Below are 21,968 nucleotides of genomic sequence, written 5' to 3'. Positions count from 1 at the left end.
AATGAATTGTGCACAAATTCTACCAGATTTCTAATATAAAATAGATATTGGGACCTGAAGGATTTATTTTAAACTACAAAATGTTTTGAGAATATTTGAAGCTGTAGTCTTTTTACAAATCGGGGGATTGCTTTTAAAAGGAAGCGGTGCTGAACAGCGATGAAATGGATGAAAGGCAATCAATAAGATACAATTACTCACCAGCAATATGCATCCTGTGATCTTGAGAGAGCAAGAAAGAAGGGTGAAAAAAAAGTTAGAAATGAGGGCAGGAGAGAGACGAGAATTTTCCAGATTTGATCTGTACCTTAAGAATCCCCAGCATATAAAACCGCACTGCAGATCAAATCATAAAACTCAAAACCCAGGGTTCATTACGGGTATCAGTTTATTGTTTGGGTCAAATAAAAAAGATCCTAAAAAACAACACAGCTCCTCAATCCTGATTCATGGTTTTCTAGCTTCACCACCCCCTCTCAAATTCTTGACCAGTTGCCTTTACACACCGTTAGACCCCAGCAAGTTCCTGTACTTCCTTCCTGGAAGCACAGAAATAAAATATGACCAACAGTCCATGATCCCCGGACACGGCCAAAGGTGAAAAGGATAACTCCTTCTCCCATGATCAGTGAGCAATTTAAGTGCTAGTTTACAGTAGGGTTCTGTAAATCAAGTGTCCAGGAAATTAGCAATTGAAATGTGTGTTCATGTATGAAATCCCCATTAGTTTAAAATTCAGAAGTGTTAAGAAGCTCTTAGGAAGAGCACATAGCAGAAAAAAGGTCAGTATTTGTTACAGTAACAAAACTTAAGCAGTTATTTTTCTTTGACACTAAGGGTCTGTTGGAATCATTTATTTTCTTAAGGCTTGAAACAAAAACCAAAAAATCCTGGGAAAACTTTGACCAGCTATTATGCTTATCAAAACTATTTTCATGTCTGCTCCGTGATTTATGAGGTCCACTCAACAAGAAGTTGAAAAAGTAACTCCCTAACCCCATGGCCCCTCACATAAGAAAAATAAGGTATATATCTAAATTGGAAACAGGTACAGGGAGAAAAACAACACAGACTTCTGTAGATAAACACAGAGCCCCCAGCATCAAGGCTCAGGAATGCCGATCTCTCCGATGGAATTGCAATGGTCTAGCTGTTCGCACTTTCACTGAGGACATGTGGGCAGAGGAAACCTGACTCTGTGTGAAGAGGCCTCAAACATGACTGGTGAATTAATAAACTAAACAAAGCGTTCACTGACTACCCAGATAATTTGTTCCAAGCTACGCTGGTTGGGGAAAAAAAGACCAGTCTAATTCAGCAGCCAATATAAATCATTGCGTTTGATAAGGATGAATGTTTTTAGAACAGGTTTCAAGCAGGAACTATGTACTTTACGGCTACGGTACTGCGTGATTGATTAGTTTGCGTTGGCGGCATCAACCGTACCAATATTTAGAAAGCAAAGGAGGCTCAATGTTGCATTAATAAAGGTAATGAATGGAGATGTGTCCCAACACGCAAACCCACAAGAAAACTGGGGCAGCTTCAAATGTAAGCTGAATCTCCAATGAAAACAAGCTAGCATTCGTTCCTAGAATCATTTCAGTTTCTACGTCATCAAATTATTTCCATGTATACCCTTGCGCCTAATTTAAAACCTCAAGGTCTACAAAATCAGGTTCTTCGACCTCACGGTAATCAATAAACTGTAGCACTTTGGATATCCACACTCATGAGCAAAAACTCAGAGATGATGGGGTGGGGGTGGAATCTGGCTTGTGTAGAGTTGGATCCAATCACCTACATTATATTAATCCCACACTGCAGCACATTGGAATGCTCAGTACAGGTGAAGTGGTGTCTATAGTATCTTTCTGGTGTCCAGTGAGAGCTATTCACGTACTGTCAGTTCAAACCTCATCCCCATCCCACGCTTCAAAACAGATACATCAGGCATCTCCATCATTCATTCTCTCCAGTGGCTTTCATGTTTTAAAAGGTCCATTCTGATCAATGCCAAAAGTCTAACTGCAGGCATTTTACAGTCATGCTTTTTACCAGAGGATTTCCTAAAAAAAAATAAGCCCTTGATGTTATCGCACGCAATTATTTGGCAATACATCTGCAATGTCGTGAATCCAATCCATTTATGCTTATGTTCCAGTTGCTGTCTAACACTGTTCAATATAGCTAGTCCTACGGGCAGGAAGTGACGATCCAAAAGGAATATATATATATATATATATAAACGCATTCAAGATTAACTCAATACACAATTTTTGTTCAGCAAGCAAGTGTGGGCCTCTATTTGTCTGTGCAATGCTCTACATCCTATTAACATTTTGCTCCTGTCAAAAAAAAAAAAAAAAGGTGCTTTTAGTGAAAAAAGTGAAAACAGCCCAACCAGTTAAGTCATTAAAAAAAAAAAAATGTAAGGGATATTTGATCCAAGACAACAGTAAAATATTCCCATCCAGACAAGATTGGAGCTCAGCTGTGTTTTTTATACCTCTGGTGATTTTGTCTGAGCTAAAAACCCTACTGAACTTTTTCTCGTGGTATTAAGTTAATGATACTGGTAGTCTACAGTTGACTTCTCTTCTTTGGCAAAAAAACACAGCTGAAGTTAATAGGGTCGTCAAAGACGGCGATCAAGTGGAAATTTACAAAGACTCCTGGGATTTCTCTCAATAATGTTTGACTTCCCTCAAAATAACAGCGCACAACCACTAATCTGAAAAACACTTCCGAGAAGGTTTATAAAAAAATGTAAAAAAATTAGATATCAGTAAAATAAAGAGTGTATGTGGTTGATATAAATCCCACAAGGAAAACACATTTCAGCTTTTGATTTGATTTGCAAAAAGAAAACAGAGACAAAAGAAAATACAAAAAGAGTCTGACCAAGTGAACACACAGCTGGATATTAATGGCGTTATTCACTGCTTCAGAGCGTACGTGTGAGAAAGTGGTTTGGCGCGGTGCATTTTAATTTCACTATGCATTGGCAGAGACTAGAGAATAGGTTATTCCACATAAGGAATTCACAAGTTTACCATTGGTTCAAGTTCATTTGAGGATTTTTTTTCAACTGTTATCCTGACAGTCAGTTTCCAGTTTTATCTCACAAGACACTTGCTATGCTCACATTAATGGGGTGGCAAGTGAAGGGCTGACTGTCTGGAAAAACTTGAACCCAAACTAAAGTGTAGAACATTTTTGTGTCCGTTCATTATGGGACTACTGGAACCAAGCCAGTTACTATAACTGCATATTCTACCCACTACAAGCTCATGCAAATAATGTACAGCACGCAATACCTTTGAATTAAACCACACATAAAAAATGTGTCTCTGCTGTAATTCAGTGTATTAAAGTATTATTAAATTACTGTAATGTTGTATGCTAAACTGTAATAGTTAGACATCAGATACTACTATAAAGACATACCGGTACAATCTAGGGAACATTGAATATGGAACTCGTAGTCAAGAACCTGTAGGTTTACCCTTTAAAAAATAAACTGAATAAACTATAAGTTTTTAGTTTAGTTTGATTTGAGTTTTCATTTCTTCAACTGGTGCTGGTAGCATGACAGCAGTACTGTACAACACTTCCTTTACGTCATGCTGAAAGGCACATTTGGCGCATTAAGCGTAATACACTAGATTTACACAGCCTGGAAGATAGACACACTGCTGTTCCTGCCTCTGGTCTAAAAATACAAAGTAATAATATGAGACAAACATCCATATTACTGTATTTCCCCTACTGGGAATCAAATTGGAAGCAGTTATTAAACTTTTTTTTTTTGGCTTCTATTAAACTTGGAACAGTTTAATTTGATTTAACAGCATAAACTAACAAGGAACTAACACTAAGGAGTTAATAATGAACTAACATTCCTCTGTTGCATTCCTTTATATCAGTTTTTCTTTCTGGAATTGGATTATCTGCAAGGACTCCCAAAACATTATTTAAAAAAAACACACACACAGCTGCTACACTAGTCTTCTGTTGATTTTTCTTTCTTTCTTTTAAAAAAAGTGGCACTAGTTTATAAAACAGACGAAAAGTAGACAAAATGTGAAATGAATCGATAATGCAACAATACAATAGTGAGACTTCATTTAACTTTGCTTTTATTACATTTAGAAAAGTAGAAATGTAGCCTATATACACATCTACAGTACAAGTTACATCGTATTGACTAGTACCAGGATTAGGTATTCTTGCTTAACTGTTAAAACCTAAATACCAGAAAACAGAGAAGGATATTTGAGACAGAGGAAAAGGCAGATAAAAGAACACCTCGATCACACACAACTTCTTCACCCTGAGAGACTGCTCTCAGCACGCCCCTCCATCAGGCCTGGGGCCTGACAAAGGACTCCCAGGCCTAAACATCACCATGGTAACCATATTTTCACATGCAGATCAAGCACGGTTAATCATCCTCAATTTGCTCAGAAACATTATTATTTATTTCTTAGCAGACGCCCTAATCCAGGACGACTTACAGTTGTTACAAAAGATCACCTTACAAAATATCACATTACAGATAAGAGCAGTTATAAAATACAGTAAATTCAGTAGTATAAATAAGAGCAAGTTCAAATGAGAAAAATACAGTAAATAATTCTGTTTAAACACTGTAGTACTGAATGCCTAATGTGAGACGCCAATGAAAAATGAAGTCTGAAATAGTGCTGTAATTAGTAATACTGTACACTCCCTGGGTGACTGACATCAGGGGGCATTGGGTTATCGGCAAGGGTTGCAAACCCAGCATTCCCTTCCTCTCGGAAATATCAGCCCCCAAAAAGCACAGCTCGGCTGTATTGAAAGCTTTCTTCTTTTCTTGAACATGGTTAAACTGGGCAGTTTGTTTTACGTGAAGTGGCAGCATATAAAGAGTGAAAATGAATTCCCAAAAGCACCGTCTTTCTTTTTTATTTAATCTGCAATTGAATCCATTCTGTCCTGTTAAGAGCTGAATTTACTGTTTTAGACCCATAATAAAATGTGCATTGATCAGTTTCCGCCAGTAGCGTTCAACTGGTAGCAGTGTGTGTAAATGACACATGCCAGAGGTCCATTGGTGAATAAAGGGTATCGTATCTTACAGGATCGGATGTGACAGTTTCAACTGTATTCCTTTTAATTGAAATGTCTTCAATGGCGCATATCAACGATATTGACAACCACGGTTCTCCTCTTAACTATGCTGAAATCCATTTGGCGATTTGTTATCTGCAGTCATTCTTACAGATAGAAAGGGCATTTATTTGAACGTCACTATAATAAAAAAACACTTGGCTTGACATGAGTGATGTCTGGCCAATAAACTCAATCCCCCCCAAGGACCTTCAGACTACATTGATTGCAGCAACTATAATAATGTCCAATTAGACATAGCGCAAGCCGTCTGAAGACAGTCTCTTTTTTGATAACAAATTGTCCTGTTAAACTAATTAACCAACTAATCAGTGTTTGAGCAGAGAGGAAAAGCACACCCTGCCTGTACAATCACAAAGACAAACCTGGTACTTTTGTCTCAATCCCTTTGCAGTTGCTCAAATAACAGACAGTACTGTAATTAGAATGTCCCCAGATGTTAAAAACGCAGTACTGCATATTATATTAGCAACTGACAAGTGCACAGAACGACTTTATTATAGACAATAGCTGTCCTACAGGAAAGCTTTGGGTGTAAAGCACTCCAAGCACAATTATGTTTAATGTGTAAATATGTCTTCAGGATTCAAACTTTTTCTCTTTTATTGTGTGCCATTAATCGACCATAAAGATGGAGAAGTGTAATGTTGTTTCAACAGTTTCCATCACTTAGGAGCACGACCTTATCATTGAGATTAAACGTTTTGCAGTGGTTTAATGCACTTGACTAAACAGTTGTCCACTTCACAAACCCTACCTCTTTTTCCATACTAACAAACGCATTCAGCCCAGTTTCCAATTGTTAACAGAGAATAAGGAACATTAATTGAACTGTTCCACTTACCACACTTTCCTACAGCATCTCCCTCCATAAGCACAGTGCATTAATTAACCAGAAATAGTTGCAGAGGAACTGAAGTGTAATGTGTGGGGATCAGGGGTCTTCTTAGAAAGAAAACCACAAATCAGGAATCTGAATTCCATTCCCATTAGAATCTGACCTCATTGCTCCTTCAAATGATGCACTTTGCCAAACAGTGCTGGTAAGAACGCGGTGGTGATTATAAAGAGCTTAGATCAACGTGTATAAAAGAAAAAAGTGAAATATTAAATGTGCTGGAGAGACTTCAGGTTAAGATGCAATCCATGGAGAGCTGCAAGCCCACTGAACTATGTCAATCTTGAAAAGCTCTAGCCGATTCCTAATCCCCTTCTCTTTATTTTCAACACAGTTGCTGCATGCAGCTCTGCACAATTTCAGACCTCCTTGACCTCTATTGCAAATTGAAAATTCCCTATTCAAATTTGGAAAAAAAAACCTTCTGATATCAGGGAACATCTTAAAAACAACCAGACTATGATATTCTGAGATAACAGAAAGGATACATAACTAACCTGTAACCAAACCAAAATGATTAATACTGATAATGCTGCCCAGTTATTTACCAATTACATCAATACATCTTTACAGAGCAACTGGAAATACCTTAAATGTTGACAAGAGTCTGAAAATGCATCTAGTATGCAGGACTCCAAAAATGAATTGGTTTTACAGTAGCTACACAAACTAAATTAATACTGATCCCCCCTATTCTCTCTCTCCCATGCCAGAAACCTACAGACCCTCCCTGCCAAAGTAAATTGCAGTTCCCAGCAAGCTGCTTTGTTTCAGAGTCAGCCAGCTCCTGCATTGATGTTGGCCTCCTCCAGGCTTCATTGTTAGTGCGGCACTCAAGGTTTCAGATTCCCACGTATCCAATGGCTTGTTGGGGGTTGTATGTAGGCTCATGTCACCTGAAGTGACAGACTGTACTGTTGTGTTGAACAAAACACAGAATCAGATTTCTGTACAGGTCAACTCTCACTGCCTTACACCAGAGAACCAGAAAAAGAGTGAGAATAATTGACACTAACCATGAAAATAACCATTAAATCAAAGCCTGGGCAACATGTAAGAAACCTTTCCATTGGACATCATGCCTGAGCCAGGGTGCCTGTTGGTGGTTACTTGACGAAGCAGCCAGTAATAATACCCTTTAATGCACAGTTTGCTGAATAATAAATAAGCAGTTTTGGATGACCTTGATGAATATTTACTATCCCTTGTGAAGATGTGGGCCATTACCAAGAATAGGTTGCTTTCCACAGAGCTAAAGTGACCTGTAACCTCTGCCTTCTTTGAAGAAGCTGCCGTGTGCTTTCCCATTAGCATGCCTATTGATATGGCTGGGAACCCTAGACTGGCCCCATCAGTCCTCTTTTGGCTCAAAACCACAAGCCTAATCTTTGCATCTGTCCTGTCAATCTGAACAGGATTTCATCTCAGCCGATTTGCACGCAAAACAAGTTTTACAGTAATGTTTCTTAGCAGCTCTCTCTGTGCTACTTCACGATCAAATGTACAGTGCACTCCTTAGAACGGCCGTCCTTGGCTGCTTGCTATCTCACTGTATGTGTCAAACAAAGGGGGGTTATAAAAAGGATTTATTGTTCACTTCCCTGCTATGGCAGTGCGTTAAATCACACAGACTTCCAAGTATTTTATTAGACTCCTTTCCAAAATTGGGTGTTACAGGTAGGAAAATGGTTTGACATCATAATCTCCTAACATTAGAACCTGGGTACCTTTAGGGAGTTTAACCATGTATTTTTGTGTATTTCATTTTGGAAGTAAGGTTTCAGTGGGCATAGCTAAGCAGGTGCACATTATAACTGGTCTCTTGCTGAAAAAACACAGGGTAATTGACCGGGCCAGGTTATACAGAGTAGGTTAATTAGAACAACATTGTCCTCAGTTTCAATCTTAATCGAACACGCTGTCCCGTCTGCCATACTTCATATAAAATGCCACGACCTTCCATTGAGAGCAGTTAAGCAGTTTCCACACGGTGCTTTACAGCTATCCATCACATCTATAAAACTGTCAGGAAGAAAAAGATTAAAACAGGCCCATCTAAAGCACGCCTGGGACTCTCAGTGTCTTCATGCCAGGATGCAGGGGCTGGATTGCACACAGAAGGACGAGGCTTGTCAGTCGGGCTGGATTCCATTCACCAGCCCCTTTGGGACTGTGTGCCCAAGGCCCTAAAGGGGTCACTCAGATCCAATTGCCTTTAGTGTCCTGACTGACAGTGTGAAAGGGAAATTAAAAGGAGTGCATTAGTTCACTTCTGATGCTCCCCTTCTGGAATACCAATCAAGCAGTTCAAGTGAGCGTCTCTCTCTATTGCACCATACAGCACAACTGCATAGAGGAGCTCAAGGTTAAATAACTCATTAGGCAACTCATGCCAAATATGCATTAGCTTTATTGCCAGACTTCTGCGGTTCAACATGTATTCCTCTAGTCGCAGGTCTTTCCATTGTGCAGGTTTTAGAGAAGGCATATGTAACCAGAGATCAAACAATCCTCTTGAGATGGATAATTCATACATGGTCTATGCAGTTTACACACAGTGCATATGATGACACAGATATGTGCTTGTTCAAATGTACTGTAGTGTTCAAATGATGGACATTGCAAGCTATGCATTAAATGTGTATCCCGAAAATAAATGTAGGCGTTAAGGCTATTTCTAAAGGAGTTTTTACTTAAGGGCTTTTGTACCACTTGTATTTTATTTATAATTATAAGAAAATGAATTGCCACAACGGCTACCTTCTATGGAAAATCCTTCCCAATACAATGGCCTCCTTATGCTAACCTTTTGCCAGCATGTTGATTTTGTCAGCTGACTTTGCCATGTTGTAAACTGCAGCCTTTTTATTAACACACTGCTGGGCAGCCAAGTTTCACCTGACTTGCACAAAATAATGACAGTAATTTCCAGTGTGTGTATTGCATTAGAGAGCAGTGGAAGATTACCTTAATTGAAGAGAAAGAGAACCTCTGAATATTGCAGGAGGTATATGTGTAAATGAAAGCTGCGTCGTGTCACTGGGGACTAACAGCATTTCCTCAGGAGAGAATTTGCTTTCTTTCGACTGCCAACAGCCACCTACCTACTGCTTTCATTATGCAAAACCACAAAGGGGACACATTTAGGTTGTTTATATGCTGCATTTTGGATGTGCGTTTAATGAAACCAAAGTTTTATAATTATTTTGCTTGCATCTTATGGACAGAAGAACTAGGACAAAATAAAAGCAGAGAGCTGATGATGAAAGTCATTGTAAATCTTGAAGAATACTGGAAGGGTGTGTGTGTGCAGGATCTGAAACATGTTTTTAGTATACAACCACCTTTAGCAGTACACTAGTTTCCTCCATTCCTTAAAATCTGCTTGCCAAGTCATCACCTGCCAAGTAATGGGTGATTATAAATTAAATCGTCACGTTCACAAAGCGGGAAACAAAACAGAAACATATAGGTGATAATTGGTGTTTGTTATTTAACACAGCACTTTTCTAGCCAGGAATTCTAAGAGTGTTTGTAAAGAACTGTATGCTAACACCAGGTTTCTCTTTGCTCAAGTTTAAAGGTGTCCTTCTAAAGCTAATCAACAATATTGTCTCTTTCAGCAGGTGTTCTGTCGTTACTGGATTGCAGCTGTGTCATCCTTTCTGGCAGAACCTAATCTAAATTGTACATATAGCACTGGCAGACCAAGCTTCTGAAAACGCATTTAAATGACTCTGTTCTTGTAGGTTTAAGTAACCCCGTGGCACTGAATCATTTTTAATAAGACAGAAAATGTTTTCTCTTCTGTCTACAGATATCTGCACGCTGTGGCGGATATAGATGTGCCTCACAGCACAGTTCAACGACTTGCTATGCAAAGGCTAAATACATCCCATTCTGCATGGCTTTTGGTTCTTGCAAACCCAAAGAGATTTAAATGACGATCATGTACTTTATAGGGTGAAAGATCCCTCTTGTAATTCATAGGATCCCTATATTTCACAGCTGGAGAAGTTCTGTGCATATTTGTCCCCACAATCTGAAATTGTGCATTGCTTGCTGAAATGTACCTTTTAAAATGCACATATTATTATGTTACATCAAAAGTTATGATCTTTTCAAAACGCATTGCAATGTAATGCATGTCCAAATGTATTTTTTATTCCACCCGATCACAAGTACGATTGTAACCGATTAGGAAATACGCCTACAGCTATAGCCAAAATTGTTGCATCACCTGTTGCATCAAATTTTGCTTCATAAAGTCGAATGAAACCTGCTGAATAATGTTACATTAACATGTTGAATTACACACCGCTTTATAGTTGTCCATATACTTAATGGAAACATGACAAAAATGAAAAAATGTGACAATTCTAAATCTAACATGAAATACTGTACTACTATTGTGGCTTCCTGTAGACTTTTGCAATAGTCTGTAGTTTCTTTAATTACATGACGTTAAATAAAAGATGTTCATATTTTGTTCTCAATCTGGTTTTCCTACAGCCTTCTTCTAAATAAACAGTTTCATAGAATTATCAGAAGGGTGGTCCCAATGTGTTAAAAAGTTAACTGTCCCGTTCAAAATCACATACTGTACCTGGACAGCATAGGAATCCACTATTACAAATAGAATGCACATCTTCATTGCTTTTGCTACCTTCCTGACTGCTGTGTGATGTGTTACATTTTTCATTCATACAGCATTGTACTGTAAGATGCACAAGCAGAAGACACATTTCAAATGAACACAAAAAAACTCCCCCTTCTTGTTTCCTACAAGATTACAAATCAAACGTGGTCTCTCCAGAGAGATAAACTGGCACAAGAGAAAATCTATATCTTGAAATATAGGGAGGGGTGTCTTTGGGAGCTGCAAGAGAAGGAACTTATGGAATAGACTTTAAAAAGCCACTTTTACTGTCAGGAGAACTCACACAGAATGACATTCTATTACTAGCTACAATCAATCTTATACATATTCAACCAAGAACTGAGATGGTTTAAAAATATATATTGCAATAGATTCATAAACAAATAGATATCTGATTGCTGTCAGAACTAATGTTATTTGTAGTTCCTTCATCCAAATACTGCAATGGCAAGATTAACAAGATACTTGCTTATGACAGTTACTTGTACAGCCCCTGCGCAATCAGATCCCGACAGACATTCAGAAATGCGAGGCAAAAAGAGAATAACTTAGTGCAGATGTGCCATTCTTTTATTCTCACTGCGCTGTCACCTCTCTGCTGTGTTCCAGCACATCAGAAAAACCGCATGACACTTTCATGGCCAAAGAACGAGCTAAAGAGGGAAGCTATCAAAACAGGCAAGAGAAAAGGCACATTCTCTAAAGAAGGACATTTCCAAAATCATCAGCAAAAAAGGCTGTCAAACAAAAGCTTCCCGGACACTTATCTAGCGCCACAGCTGCGCACTTTATTTATGAGCACAATCACTTCAGACGTAACGTGCACATCAGAGGGAAATGTCAGATGCGGGACACCTAGATTACTACGCTTTGTTTCCTTTTACATAAATATTAATAGATCAACAATCCAATTGTACACAGTGCCGCAGCACACTTCAAAAGACAAGCTGCTACAGAAAAATTGACCAGATGCCGTGTTTGGGAGCTGCCACCACCCTGTGCAGACTAAAACATTTTCCAAAAAGTTTGGAAAGCCTGCCACTGGAATGCATAACAAACGGGTCAGACAAGTAGGTGCTAGATATGGCAGGTGTTAAAGGGAAGTGTGTTTGTGTGAAGCCGGAGTTTATGGTTCGAGCGTAGGGGTTCAAATACGTTTCTGGTCATGTTTCTTTTTATGAAAACCTTCAGGTTTTAATTTGCACCTCATAATAGCTTAAATCCCACGGCGATAAGCCATACTAAATAAAAATCACATTGCACGACACTTTTAAGAGGCTTCATTTGTATAAAATGAACTCTCGCTATTTCAGAGTTACGTGTAGGAACCTAAGAAACTAACAGGAAAAGCATTAAGCCCAAAAAACTCATTTTTTGACTTAATCTAGTCCCTCCTGATTCATCTCCATAACCTACATACATTGCTCCTGAACAACTCCAATATCTTAAACAAAATAGAAAGCAGGTTTTCCAACTCACTATGAGGATTCTCTCCATCTAAATATATCTGTGGCCCCCTCCTTTCCTGAACTGAATCAAATTATTTGTTGTTCAAGACTCTTTACTTGCAGTAGCTCTCCACTGACTTGGCTAATTGAGAACAGATGTGGAGGAAGCGGACTGCAAGCTCTGAAATTAAGTTAAGATGACTCTTGTTTCCTTGTTAACACTCCAAACTATTAAATACAGAAGCTGAAATAGCTTACAGTCCTATTTCCCACGACGACAGCTACGACACTATTTGTATTAAGGAATGGAAGGTTTATTTAGGATTTGGGTGGCCACATCTTGGCCATAGGCAGGGTTAACCCCCTCTCTCTTATGAAATTATACACTGGGGGGATTGAAGACCTGTGCAGCTTTGATTCTGCCTTTCTATCTTTCCATTCAATCTTGTTTCTCTGTTGTCTTTTTCCATTTCCTTCCCACCCAATCAGATTTCTTCAGCTTCCAATGCTGTTGTTTAGTTCAAGTTTCGATGTTTTATTTTTGTGACTTTGGAGTAAAAGCTTAGTATGCATTAGAGAAAATGTCAGGAAATACATTTGGAAATGTAGCCTACATGGAGTGTTTTTGCACTATTTCAATTTGATTTCAGAACACGCATTCTCTCCTCTTTCAGCTCTTTTCTACCTTACCCTCCAAACGAGGGGCTCTTTCCTTAGGGAAAAGATACCGGTTCACTTTATACATTCCGATCAATGGGTACTGAATAGGAGAAACAGTTTAACCCCACCAGTGTCAAGACAATTCACATCCCTGCCTCCTTTATACTCCAGGTCCTTTCATTTGGGGAAACAACTGTATCCATTATACAAAAGCATTGGCCTCCCTTTTGCCAGGGCTTATTCAATTAATAGAGTCATTAGGGGTGTTGGGGGGTGACAAGAGGAGAGTTGCACAGCTATAATAATTCACCAGCAGTCCCTATACAGTACGGTGCTCCGTCTTGTATCCAGTTCTTGTAGAGCTGTGCTCAGAAAGTATCTCAGCTAGACAATGGCCACCTGTGTTCTAAGGGGCAGTGGATTCTGGGAAGGCATCCAGAGTTCCCAGCCCACAGCAGAGCACATATAAAAGCCGTGTTGTGTTCCAGAACTCATCGGACTCAGCAGGGTGCCTGCAGAATGCACAGCACTTTCGACCGTCTGAACAATCACAGCCAGAGCCGACTAAAAAGAAAGAAAGTGCCTCCAAGCTCATCTGAGAAAGCTGGGTTTGTGTGGACACTTCGACAAAAAAACAAAACAAAAAAAAAAACAAGAGCAAATTCTGTCTTGTGTCTTGCTAAAGATGTTTGCCCCTGTAATAAGCCAAATCTATTCCTCTCAAGATCATCTAAAGCTACCCTTTAAGAAAAGAATGTGCTGCAGGTCAACGCAAGCATGAATCAGTGGTGATACACCGAGAAAGCCATGGCATGTTAAAACTAGTCTCCGTCCACACAAAGCAATAAGCCTGGGACATACCTTTTAACAAGCAGGGAACAAAACTGCAGCCGGTTTCGTTTGTGTAGATGCAATACCAGACAAATACCTTTTTTTGTTATTCTGAAATGTCTCAGAGAAACCTGTCCTTGTTATTCAATGCCTTGTTGCCATTACCCTGCAAGTACACACCTATCATGTATCTACCCACATACAACCCAGCCACTCAGCAAACAAAGAGACCTTTTAGGAAGTCATCCTGGAAAACACTTGTAAAACAAAAGTTCAGTTGCTCAAAATGGTTAAGTTTGCAGACGTACTCAAAAACTGTAACGCAATATGGTGTTGTTACCTGGCAGCTAGCTTTATACATTATCTGAAGGGAGTGAGAACAGTTATTGTGTATTTTAACAAGTCACCCTTATTATGCTTTGGCCCATGTTGGACACGGTCACTCTGTCAGTAAGCGGGTCAGGTTCCCTCGGCTATTTCTACACCAGGGGAGCTGCAAGTGGTTCAGGGTGCTGGCTTAAATTGTGTTTGAATTACTAGACACATTACAACACACACACAGCTGGCTTCAAAATACACAGACCTTGACACCCAATATTTGTAAATGCCTAAGAAATACAATGTGATCTTTCTTCTCCAGCTATCAAATACAGTAGTCCGTCACATATCCGCCCTAACCGTTTATCCGCCATGATCCATCTCTTCAGCAAAGTTAGTTTATTATTAAACAGAGAAGATTAGTTCAGAGATTACAGCTCCCACCATGTTTTCGTACACGGTGTTGTACGTGCTTCGTGCGCAACCATTGTTGGAAGCGTCACATGAGCTGTTCAGTGTGTTGACTTGATATGTAAATAAATCCTGCTTGCCTGCATCTCGCTCTCCTGTCTGTCACTCAGCAACGAATGCACGCACCCACACTGCAGATGGCTACTCTGTCACAAGCATTAATACCCTGCATGTTTCTAAACAAGGGATTTAGGGGAGCTCCCTAATAAAAGCTGAATCTCAAAACAATAATTGTGTGAATGCAATGTACCGCCGACCCTTTTCTTTGCGACGCAAGCAATAAAGTCTCTGACAAGGCGAGTGTCGTTCAGTCTTATTTATTAACCACAAACAACTGTAGCTGGCTTCCAATCTCACACTGTAGGAAGGTACTGACTCTCACTCAAAAAACTGTCACACACACTTTAACGGCTCCTCCTCCACCACTCACACAGGCAGCCGGGCAATCTAACTAACCCCATTCATTCCCGGCTGCGCATACACACTCGCATGCATACCAGCTTAACAATACACACAACACATACAACACATAACAACCACAGCAGCGGGTCTTCTGAGCCCCCAGTTGTCCGGGTCGCTACCAGAATTGTGAGAAACAATAATGGTATTTAAAACAGGATTCATTTATCCGACTTTTTACATATCCGCTCTTACTCTGGTCCCACGGAGGGAGGATATGCAATGGATTACTGTAAGTACTTGCAGAGATTTTTTTCTTTTTTCCCAAACCCTACAACAATTCCCCCACACAGCTCAGGAGAAAAGAAGGTTTAGTGGGCATGCCATGACCGAGCCAGCTTCCTCTTCTATACCCAGGAACCCGAGAGCGGGCATCAACAAGCTAGCGCCCTCTGGAGGACAAAGGCCAGCCATGCAGGTGTCCGCTTTTGAGCTCACTGGGCGCCTGAAAAGCAGGGTTCACTGTAGCGCGATGACAACATAACTACATAAAATAATCAGTATTTTTATTTAGTTATGTAGTGATTACCAAATACTCTTAACTTTGATTAACCAAGTTTAGACAATAGCATACACCAAACACAAATGTTTACTGCAGTAAATTTTTAAATGAATACTATATATGTACAACCCTCTACCATTTTGAGTCAGCAAACAGACTTTTTGTATTGCTCCATTATTTGATTAAAAAAAAAAAGTAGATAATCAAATTTTTGTATCCAAAAGGACCTGTTTCTGTGGGTGGAAGCAGAATTTCTTGAATTCCAGTTTCCTCGTCACATCCTTAATCTCATTATCATGGAGGAAAAAAAAAAAATCCTCATTCCACATTCCACCATTCCTTCTCTCCTCATTTAACCATTGCTTATCCATCTGTGTAAACCTTTGTGCCTCAGTCCCTCATCAACTAGACGCTTAACACACAATTCAACTGGTGTGCAATACCATGGATATCCATTTACACAGACCGTCAAAATAATGAGCACTGAATGGTATTATGTTTCATGAGGCCATTTGACAGAATTCCCCTCATTAAAAAGCAGGTAATGCTCAGAACGAATGAGGTAAAACTCTCCGTCTCCATGTTAATCATATTTCAAAGCAGCTTGGATGTCTTGTCCCTAGCTCCCCGTTTCAACGCAATCTTCTAAGCTCTGAAACAGATGCCGAATAAAATGCAATCTCCACTGTTTTACAGTGGAAAAGACTGTTTGGACGGCGGAAAGCAACCACGTTTCTTCTAGATTGTATTAAAACACAAGAAGGAACGAGGAAGACTGGATGCTTTGAGTAGAAATAAAAGAAATACATAATAAAACGCTTTAGCCCTTGAAATGGTTGAAAAGGTTAAATTGCTTTCTGTTATCAAATTTTCCAGATTAAAGTTACATTTAATTGGACAGACATATACAACTGTTCGTGACATCTGTCAGGAATAGAGGGGTTTTAAATCTTGCTTTAAAATGTTAAGCTTCATGTGAAAGGATGATAGAATAAAAAATGTACCACAGTAAACCAAGTGTAAGCACAGTAAAGCATTGGTGAGCCTTGTAAAGTCCAGAGAGGTATGGTAAAGTGTACTGCAATGTGTAACCATGGGAAAAATGCAAAACTACCGTGTAAATTTATTGTAAACTTTTATAAGGCTATCGTGACCATTTTTATGATTTTGTTTTTGTTCTTGTTATACCTCCAAAAAGTGGAGCATCAGGCATGTTCCTAGAATGTGAATGGGTCAAAACTTCCTTCTAGAGAAATGAAAGCAGAACAATCCTATTAAGGTTCACAAAGGACGCACTGTTTTGCTCATAGACTACAGACCCCAACTTCAAACAAAAGTAGTTCATTTGCAGAGCGTTAGTCAGTCCGAGAAAGGACATTTTAAAAAAATAAATAAATAAAATAATGATTTTCTTCCACTCTACAAAAGTTTAAATTCGCTCACTATACCCACATAACCCATGAGGCTTAAAAACACCCACAGGTCCCTCCGAAAATGTACAAGAGGAGGAGGGTAGGATAATAAACCACAGGGTAAGACTCATGGGCTGCAGTGCAGGAGCTCTAAGCTATTCAAGGACTCTAAGTGCCTAAAGCTGGCAACAGATACTCATTTTATTTCTCTATCAAATCAAAGCCAAATAAAACAGCGAGGGAGGAGGGTAGGGGGGGGGGGGTATATTGGTCAAGGAACATAAAAACAAAAACAGACACTACTTATTAGGAAAATCGTGACATTAAACAAACGAGAGAGCTCAAGCTGGGCCTTTCTGCATATTATATAAACAAGGCTAAACAGTCTACAGATACCCTCCACTTGTTTTGACATCTATGCCAGGGCCTAGTTCAATCAAACAGAACCCCAGCTACAGCTAGCTGCTGGACACAAAACCAGCACAGCCTGTAAATGAGGGCCATTGGGACTTGAGCGGTGTACTGACAGGGTTTTAGTAAAACAAAGACAAGTGCTTTGAGCTTGAAGGAGTTTGTTAGCCACTACCCCACCCCCATACCCCATACACAGACATAATGTACACACAGCAGCCTAATAAATATTGAATGGGATTTTAGTCACTTTTTCAGCCTGTTCCTGCTGCTGCTGTGGGTCCTCTCTGGTGCCTTCTAACTTAAGGAGTACACAAAAAAAAGTTTAAGGCAGCAGAATCCGCCACCTTTTTAAATACATAATGTTAACTTCTTTCTTATATCGTCAAGACTTCGACTTTCTTGGAAAGCAGGCTTTGTTGCCAACAGCTTCTTTCCATTCCCCACTGTATTTTTTATTATTATTTGTAAGGTGTTTTTATTTTTAATTCACTTGAAAAGAGAAAGCACAGTGATTTTTCAGTTCAGTTTTTTTCTTCTTGTGCTTCAGTTTTGTTTGAAACACAATGTTTGGCTCTGCTAACATAGGCACATAAGAATACAATAGTTATACAACTCTATGATTATGGCAGGGAAAAAACTCCTGCAGTAACACATCAGTAAAGAAGGCAGACTAGTAAAAATGAGACAGAGTTTTGATTCCCCCCAAAACTCCTTTAAACCCAGTGAAGAACTCTCAAACCAACAACATGTGTAAAACTATATTTGTGTAGCTCTGTGTTTGTATATCGGTATGGGGATGGGGGTGAAAATCTCCGGACCTTGGCCTTTCTGTAACCAAGAATTTTGGACCTTCACTAAAATAACTGAGTACCCCTGCTGTTTACACTGGAGCTAATCAAGCTCATAGTAAAACTGCTATGCAAATTGGAGTCTTATTTCCATCCCTGCTGTATCAATGATTTGTTAGCCAGAGCTCCAGTACTTGGAACAGTAGGTGGTTATCAATGTAATGTTAGCTTCAAACTCTGGAGCAGCTCAGGAGGCAACTATAAGGCACGGTGTGCTAATGATGCTACCTTTTTAATCATGTAAACATTAAAATGTTAAATGTATGAGACACTAGTCACTTTAACAAAGAGACTCCTGTGGTTTGCCAGAATCGTACAGCATTGATTGCCTAGCTGACGTCAAACCCCATCTTCTGAAAGCTGTGCTCCACAATAGGGTATCAGTTGAAGGGCTGATGCTGTTTGAATAATGAATGCTTTTACAGTATACAATGAAATAGGCTTACCTGAAGAAAATGGATCCAAGGCAGACCAAGCAGGGCAGCACATAAGAGAGGAAGGAAAAGAGAGAAGGATAAGAGTTAGATACGAGTGACAGCTGCACACAAACGAGGCGTGAACAATCCCACTGCCATCACTGTCACTGCTTCCGTGGAACACTACCTGCCACGCTACAAAAGAGGATGTCTCTATTACTGTGGTCTCAATAGAAATAATACACTGTCAATTATCTTATGCCTTTCTTTCATTTATAAATAATGGTGAGAAATTTGATTCGATGTACAACACAGACATTTCCATGAGAACCTCCCACTCCACCACACACACACACACACAAAGATTTGGTTTATTTGCTTAAAGTTCTGAGTTTTTAAAAGTCACCAGGATATGACGACTGATACTGAAAATGACATAAAAAGTGATTCTAAGCAACAAGAGGAATACATCCGACAACTGTGACGGTTGATAGCTGCACCATGTTGCTCTTTAAAGTTAAAACAGAGGTTATGTTTTGAGGAGAGGGGGTTGACGTCACAGTATACTGTCTAATAAAAAACACAGCATGTGGAAAACACACACTTTGGAACAAACTGTTCCTGTTAAATTAAAAAGGAGGAGGGGGAACCCTAGCAGTTGATTCCTTTATGCTTGGGTGGCAGTGGAATGCTCAAGGAGCACAGTACTGAGTGAATAAAGGAATGTATTCCACACCCTGTAATCCTAGTGGCACACGTTTGGAGACTTGAGAAAATCAATCCCTAAAATATTATTATTATTATTATTACTAGTAGTAGTAGTATTATAAAATGCTGTATCCGTCTAATATGCTAAGTGATTATCTGTTGTTTTTGCTTACATTATCAATTTGCTATGTATCGCAGAAAAAAATGCTTCTGAAAACACTGGATCATTTCAATGAGGCGAGAAAGTATATTCGCATCGAACTGTGCACTGAAGCCCATAGGTGAAGCACAGTGTACTTCAGAAAGTATTTTCTTTCCTGAAATAGTTAGTAAGCATGGCAAATAATCCAAGCAGAAATAACAGAGACTCATACAGAACACACATCACAGGATATTAAAAATGATAACAGTGTAGATTATGGAAAGTATCTCTTCAAAATTGAAATGGTTTCTCTACCCATGCACTCATGTTGTACCCGCCTTCTTTAAAAAGAGTAGCAGTGTCGGAGAGATGGGATCTCCTGTCTCTGATACTCAGATAACCACCATCAACTCGAGACACTAGACACAATATACCTCCTCTCGTCGCCCTGCCTGATATTAATCTTGCTTCTAAGAAACACATTCTTTTTTTTTTTTTTTTTTTTGCTCAGTTCTTTAAACAAAATCAGGCGCTCGTGAGCATCCTGATCTGCAGAACTTGCAGACGTAGATGAATCCTTTCTATTCGTAACTCCACGCTTTGTACCGCTCTCTGGTCATGAATACTGAGAACATGACTGGAATGCATGCCTGCACAAAGCACAATTGATACTCCCTTTGATAATTCAGAGCAAACCAAAATGCCAAACATACCAGCTAAGAATTATGGATATTTTATTTTACATTTAAAAATTTATTCAAATCCGAACTGCTGCTGCTGCGTCAGGCTTGTAGTTCTGAATATTATATCAAAGAATATCGGTTTGAGACACATAGAAGGATGGAAGAGAGACTACTGCTTTCTCATTCACTGCTTCAGATTGTACACTACATTCCTGTTAGAATATGAGCAGTTTAGTTACATGCACAGTAAGAACTATGACTTCGTTCGATATAATCTAGAGATTACAAGACGAACCTGCAATGCAAGCCCATACTTCCAGTAAACACAGATTGGAAAATAGTTACAAGAAAGTTAGTGTATATATACACACACATATACACACACACTATATATATATATATATATATATATATATATATATATATATATATATATATATATATATATATATATATATATATATATATATATATATATATATATATATATATATATATATATATATAATAAAATACATACAAATGGCCAGCAGTGTGGAGTAGTGGTTAGGGCTCTGGACTCTTGACCGGAGGGTCGTGAGTTCAATCCCAGGTGGGAGACACTGCTGTTGTACCCTTGAGCAAGGTACTTTACCTAGATTGCTCCAGTAAAAACCCAACTGTTTAAATGGGTAATTGTATGTAAAAATAATGTGATATATGTATAATGTGAAATAATGTATAATGTGATATCTTGTAACAATTGTAAGTCGCCCTGGATAAGGGCGTCTGCTAAGAAATAAATAATAATAATAATAACAAATTGTATACAAAACAAATCTTAATGCATATCCAACAATAAAGGCTTTGCTTCTGGTCATTCTTTTTTGTACAGATTGTAATAATACAAATTATATTTGAAAAAATACAATAAAAATCCAGTCCTGACTAAAATGCTCTGACACTAATCAAGTTACTCAACAATCTCCATTCCAGGCAGTGCACTCACGTTTATTGACATTCTGTACTAGTGTCCTGCCAGAACGCTAAAGGGATTTATCGATTGCACTTAAAGCAATAAGTGCAGTAAATCCCAAAACACTTTCATTTGTTTGCTGGGAGAATTCACTGCGGCTGTCAGTAGAGGTCTCAATTACTGATGCAGGAATAATAAAACGGTCCATGCCAGCTTAATGGGAGATGACAGGCCGAGGCAGAAAATGCCAACGTTAATATTTACGGCGTACTGTGCGTTTGGATTGAAACATCAGGATTCACACAAACTTCAAATGCAAGCTGTTTTTAATGATTTCCCTGTAAAGCGTGTCAATATTATTACAGGGGTGTAATATATACAAGTTCTAGATGGAGTAGAGAGTAGGGGAGGGGGTTAGGGGAGGGACAGAGCAGAATGTAATTCAAGCATGATCTTTAGTTTAGAGTGCCCAATTATTATTTTACCCCTGATTTTATTTTCCCCAATTGAGAATGCCCAATTATGTTCCCTCATCTCAGCAATGCCCCCTTCAGGAGAACTGAAGGTTCAGTGGGCGTCCTCCGATACCAAGACCAAGCCAGCTTCCTCATTTACACCCAGGAACTCAAGAGCAGATGTCAGCGAGCTACCAGCCTGTGGAGGGCAAAGTGGTCTTTAGATGCCCCCTCATTATTAAGCATAACTACACATTATTATATACTGATAGAGTACTGCTATGTTTTATATTCATGACTGTAGTCTTGTCTTCTTAATATAACCACCAACCTGAATATTCTTCAGATCTATGTTCAAATCCATGATTAAATCACAGTATTGACTCACACACTTCCAATGTCAAAGCTGCTTCACAATCAATCAATTATAGTTATGGTCTTGGATACATGCATAATGAAACTCTGGGAGATTTACAATTACAACTGTGCACTGCAGTAAGCACCGACAGC

The 21,968-nt window shown here is 39.0% G+C and overlaps 1 protein-coding gene across 9 annotated transcripts in view; it reads right to left on the bottom strand.

Annotated features, from left to right (window-relative positions):
* The window catches only part of LOC117431977 (agrin), a 159,119-nt gene that overhangs the window by 93,847 nt on the left and 43,304 nt on the right, over positions 1-21,968 (bottom strand). For 7 of the 9 annotated variants that reach the window (XM_059002375.1, XM_059002378.1, XM_059002376.1 and 4 more), the window contains exon 3: positions 202-222. The exons of the other annotated variants lie outside the window; for them this stretch is intronic. In XM_059002375.1, the coding sequence (XP_058858358.1) occupies positions 202-222 (21 nt within the window). The remainder of the gene's footprint in view (positions 1-201; positions 223-21,968) is intronic. 9 annotated transcript variants of the gene reach the window in all.

This window comes from Acipenser ruthenus, chromosome 27 (assembly GCF_902713425.1).
Source record: "Acipenser ruthenus chromosome 27, fAciRut3.2 maternal haplotype, whole genome shotgun sequence".
Classification (NCBI taxonomy): domain Eukaryota; kingdom Metazoa; phylum Chordata; class Actinopteri; order Acipenseriformes; family Acipenseridae; genus Acipenser; species Acipenser ruthenus.
This window is presented reverse-complemented; position numbering and strand designations above follow the sequence as displayed.